The 4,817-nt window shown below is 32.5% G+C and overlaps 1 protein-coding gene across 1 annotated transcript in view; it reads right to left on the bottom strand.

Annotated features, from left to right (window-relative positions):
* LOC101561781 (solute carrier family 5 member 4-like) overlaps positions 1 to 4,817 on the bottom strand; it is a 134,560-nt gene that overhangs the window by 41,883 nt on the left and 87,860 nt on the right. Inside the window, exons 9-10 of the mRNA XM_004645553.1 lie at positions 2,339 to 2,479; positions 2,041 to 2,051 (exon numbers count right to left, since the gene is read on the bottom strand). Coding sequence (XP_004645610.1) covers positions 2,041 to 2,051; positions 2,339 to 2,479 — 152 coding nt within the window. The remainder of the gene's footprint in view (positions 1 to 2,040; positions 2,052 to 2,338; positions 2,480 to 4,817) is intronic.

Here is a 4,817-nt window from a genome sequence, read left to right as displayed (position 1 = left end):
TTTATTTATTTATTTGGTTTTTAATGTAAGAGAAAGTATGTAATATTTAACTTCCTGAATATGGCTTAATTTCCAAATGATGATCTCTAATTTTATCCATTTTCCTGTAAATGACATGATTTCATCTATCTTTATGGCTGAGTACTATTCTGTTGTGTCTATATTTCTTGACCTGTTCATTTTTTATTGACGTCAAGACTGTTTCTTAAGCTAGCATAGTGTGCATGGTACAACTATGAATATGGGTATGGATATACTTAGAAAGGTACAACTCCATCAAGTGTCATTTCAATGTTAAATTTTTCATGAACTTTCCATACTGATTTTTTTTTTTTTTGTGGAACCAGGGATTGAACTCAGACCCTTGTGCTTGGCAGAGAAACACTTATTCTACTGAGCCATCTCCCTAGCCCCTCTATACTGATTTTAATCATGATTATACTACCTTCCACTCCCTCCAACATGCTTAGAAGGGTTCATTTTCCCCTACATTCTGGTCAGGATCTATTCCATTTCATATTCCTGATGATAGACACTTTTATTGGTATGAGATGAAGCCACAATGTAGTCTTGCTTTACATTCCTGTAATAGCTAAAATGTACTTTCAGATACTAATTGTGATTTGAATTCTGTCTTTTAGAAGTATTTCTTCATTCATTAGCCTTCTTTTATATTGGTTATTTTATGTTTTGGTGTGAATTTTTTGATTTGTTTATATATTCTAAATATTAGTTCTTTGAGGATTGGCTATAAATTTCCCCCATTTAGTGGGTCTCTATTTACTCTGTTTATTTTCAAATGCTTTTTATTTTGATGGGATCTCTTTTGCTGAGTTTTAAATATTAATTCTTATTCTTTAGTAATCCTATTCAGGAAGTCATTGCTAGTGCCTTTGCCATGTAGTTCCTCTATATTATCTTGTAGGAGTTTCAAGTTTCTGCTTTATGTTTAGGTCTTTGATCCATTTTGATAATTTTAGTACTGGGTCAGAGGTAGGAATCTAGTTTCAATCTGCTGCATGGAGAAATCCAGTTTTCCTGGCACTACTTGTTAAAGTGCCTCATTTCTCTCCAGTTTGTTTTGACTCTTTTGTTCAAAATTAGATGTGTTCATTTTTACATTTTCTATTCTATTCCATTGGTATTATGTCTTTTTAGATTCAGTTTCATTTTTGTTTTTCTTACTATGGCTTTGTAGTATAGCTTGAGGTCCTGTGATCCTTCTAAGATTGGATTTTTACTCAGCATTGCTTTGCATAATATGAGTATCTTAATGGCTTCTTATGAATTGCAAAATAGGTTTTTTCCAGTTTCTATGAAGTATATGAAGTATGATATTGGCACTTTAATGAGAATTGCATTGATCATATAAATCTCTTTTGGTAATGGTACCATTTTCACATTGATTCTTCTGATCCATAAATAAGTGATGTCTTTCCTTCTTCTAATGATTTTCTCATTTTTCTTTCTTCATCATTCTATAATTTTCAGCACAGAAGATTTTGCCTCTGTTAGATTGATTACTGTGCATTTAGTTATTTTTGAAATTATGAGGAATGCAATTGATTTTTTGGTTTTTTCTTAGGCTCCTTTTTAGTGTACAGGAATGCTCTTGAATTTTTGTGTTGCTTTTTTTATCTTGTCACTTTGCTGGTTTTGTTAATCATATTTATAAGACTTCTGGTGTACTTTTTGGTTGTTCTATGTAAATAGTCATATAATCTGCAATTAGATAATTTCACTTCTTTGTTTCTACTTGCATCTCTTTTTTTTTCTCTTACCTGATTTGTCCTGAGTAAGTTTCAATATTATATTAAACAGAATGCATGAATCTTTGGGAAACATTTCATATTTAAATCATCATAATATGGACCAAAAGTTTAGAAAGCATCTTAAAGACTTTGATTAAATAAATATGTCATCAAACTCAATCATATCTGAGAATTCATATTTGTCCAACTTTAACTCAGTTGCCAGTAATCTTCTGTGATATTTTCTAGACTACATTAAAGTAAATCCATTCATGAAACTAGAACTCACTGTCTCAAATCCTGGAAAACCAACAGAACAGAATACATATACAAACAGTACCAAATACAATGAATGTTCCTGCCTCTAATTCTCTCCATAGAAGTGGTTTCTTTCATCTGGACATCTGCCTTTACTTCTTTGCAATCTTGTTTTTCTAATTTATTCCTATCTTGCTATATTTTAAAAACATATAGAACTTAAGCATAAATAAGAGATATTGGTGTATACATTTTCTAATTTATTCCTATCTTGCTATATTTTAAAAACATATAGAACTTAAGCTTAAATAAGAGATATTGGTGTATACCTTACCTGTGTACAGAATACGGCTGATCATTCCTGGCATCACAATGAAGAACATGGGCAGCAGCTTCAGGTAGCCACACATGACACAGGCTGCCTTCACATGAGACATGTTCTTGCCAGACAGACAACACTGTACAATAACCTTCCAGGGAAACAGGACATATTCATGAAAAAAACAGATAATGATTTCAAGGAAGGTAAATATCCCTCTTTAGAGTTTGAAGTTACAATAAAAATTGGCCTAATTAGTGGAAAATAATAGGGTTTTGGACAAGGTCAGGATTAGATTTAGTCCTTTTATACATTATATTCATTAATCTATCTTTATAAAAGTATTCAGAACTGTATTAACTTTTCAAGAAGAAGAAAATGAAGATTTATGTTGAATAAAAACTACTTACCTATTGAAACTGTCCTACCAATTTGATTTGAAACTGTTTTACTGCTATTTGTTTCTCAATAAAATTATGGAAAAAAATGAAAATGGTTACACTGAGTATAAAGAAAAAAACCCAAAAATAACAAAAAACAAAAACTATTTACCAAAGGGCACAAAGTTTTAGTTTTAAAAGATAAACAAATCCTGAAGAGCCATATAGCACAGCAGGTATACTTAACAATGCTTACTAAATACTTAAAACTTCACTAATTGTAAAAATCTTATGCATTTTTTTTTTCACAGAATAATAATAAAGATGCTAAATGGAAGTTTTTAGAGGTTTGGATACGTTTATGGCTTAATGTGTTGATGTACCTACCTCCAAACTTCAATTTGTATGCATTAAACATTCATAGCTTTTTGTGTCATTCATGCATCAATTACATGGTTTTTAAAATTTGCTATTATTTATTGTGTACTTATGATTGCATTTGTTGCTATTCCACATTCCCTACACACACACACACACACACACACACACACACACACACACACACATTTAAAATATGCAGAGTCCACAAACATTAACTATTATGAAAAGAAGTTGAGAGCTCCCACACTGCAACGCAACAAAAGAAGAATGCTTCTCCAGTCTGAAATACATAACTATGGTCTCTTACTCAAGCTATTAATATTGTTAATACTGTTGTTACATGGTCAGGATCTCCCTGAATTGACTTCTTGGGAAATTAAGGTAGTTCCCATGGAAACACTATAATCAGAAAGGCATACTAGACTATGCTACAGTTATTTCCAGATTTTTTTCAGAATATTCTAATGACCTCATAGAATTATAAATAAAATGACAGTATTAGGAAAATAATGCATATAATATCATTTTTACTTAACACATGCAATCTTTCTACTAAGTAATTCCTAGAAAAGTAGGACTTCTATTCACACTGTGATAACTTCCTGATTTTTTTTATTCTCAAGAGTTTTCAGCTCAGCAGACTAAGCACCTGCTTAGGCAAGCTCCAGAACTGGTGTTTGTTACCTTATATGGCATGTTGCACTGGCCCAGCCCCTGGGTACACTGAGCTAGCAACAAAGTCCAGGAGTGGTGGCGCACACTTGTAATCCCATCTCTGGGAAGGCTGAAAACAGGAGGATCACTATGAGTCTGAGCTGCCTAATGAGACCCTGTACCACATACATAAATTAAAAAGGAAAGAAAGAAAGAAAGAAAGAAAGAAAGAAAGAAAGAAAGAAAGAAAGAAAGAAAGAACTTCAGGATAAAGGGATGGCCTTCTACTCTTATTTTCTCTGGAGAAACAATCCATTAAGAACAACAACTGTATTGTTCAATGGAGGAGCAGATGGCATTTCTGAAGGACTATTAAGTGACATTTGGAGGGACATACTAAAACCATAGATGAGAGGGGAAGCCCAGTCAGCAGACAAACAGAGTCAAGTGTCAGATCCAAAGATGAATGTGAGACCACTTATAGGAGACAAATCATGTTCAGGGACAAAATAAATGTATAATAAAGATAATTTCACAAATGCTTGGTGAAACAATGTACTTTTTGATAGATACATGGAAAGAATCAGTTTATTTTGTGTATATATAGAGAAAAAACTATGACTATTATCCCAAACAATAAAAAAATGAACTTAAAAGCCTGAAATTCAGAGACTATTTAGAGAAAATAGGTGAATTACAAAATTCAAGGTAAATCCAGATTGTACTGAAAGAAATATTTTGAAAACAACATGGACTAAAGACCTTTGAAGTTCTACACACAAAGGCAGAAAAACTAGAAGCTAGAAAACAGAGAAAAGAGCCCACGAGACAGAAAAGATAAGAACACCAGAGAACCAGTTGAGGACCTTTAAAGAAAGTAAAATATAATAAAAATCATTACATATGTTACAGAATTTCAAGAAACAAGATGGTAGGAATTCAACAATAGTTGCTATATTGCACACTATTGTCTTCAAAGTAGTTGCTCAGTGGTCTAAAGCACCTACTTAGAACAAGCTTAGCAAAGCACAGGGACTGCGCTTTAATCCCCCAGCACCACATGCCAGCCAGCCC

Source organism: Octodon degus, unplaced genomic scaffold (assembly GCF_000260255.1).
Source record: "Octodon degus isolate 3935 unplaced genomic scaffold, OctDeg1.0 scaffold00230, whole genome shotgun sequence".
Classification (NCBI taxonomy): Eukaryota; Metazoa; Chordata; class Mammalia; order Rodentia; family Octodontidae; genus Octodon; species Octodon degus.
This window is presented reverse-complemented; position numbering and strand designations above follow the sequence as displayed.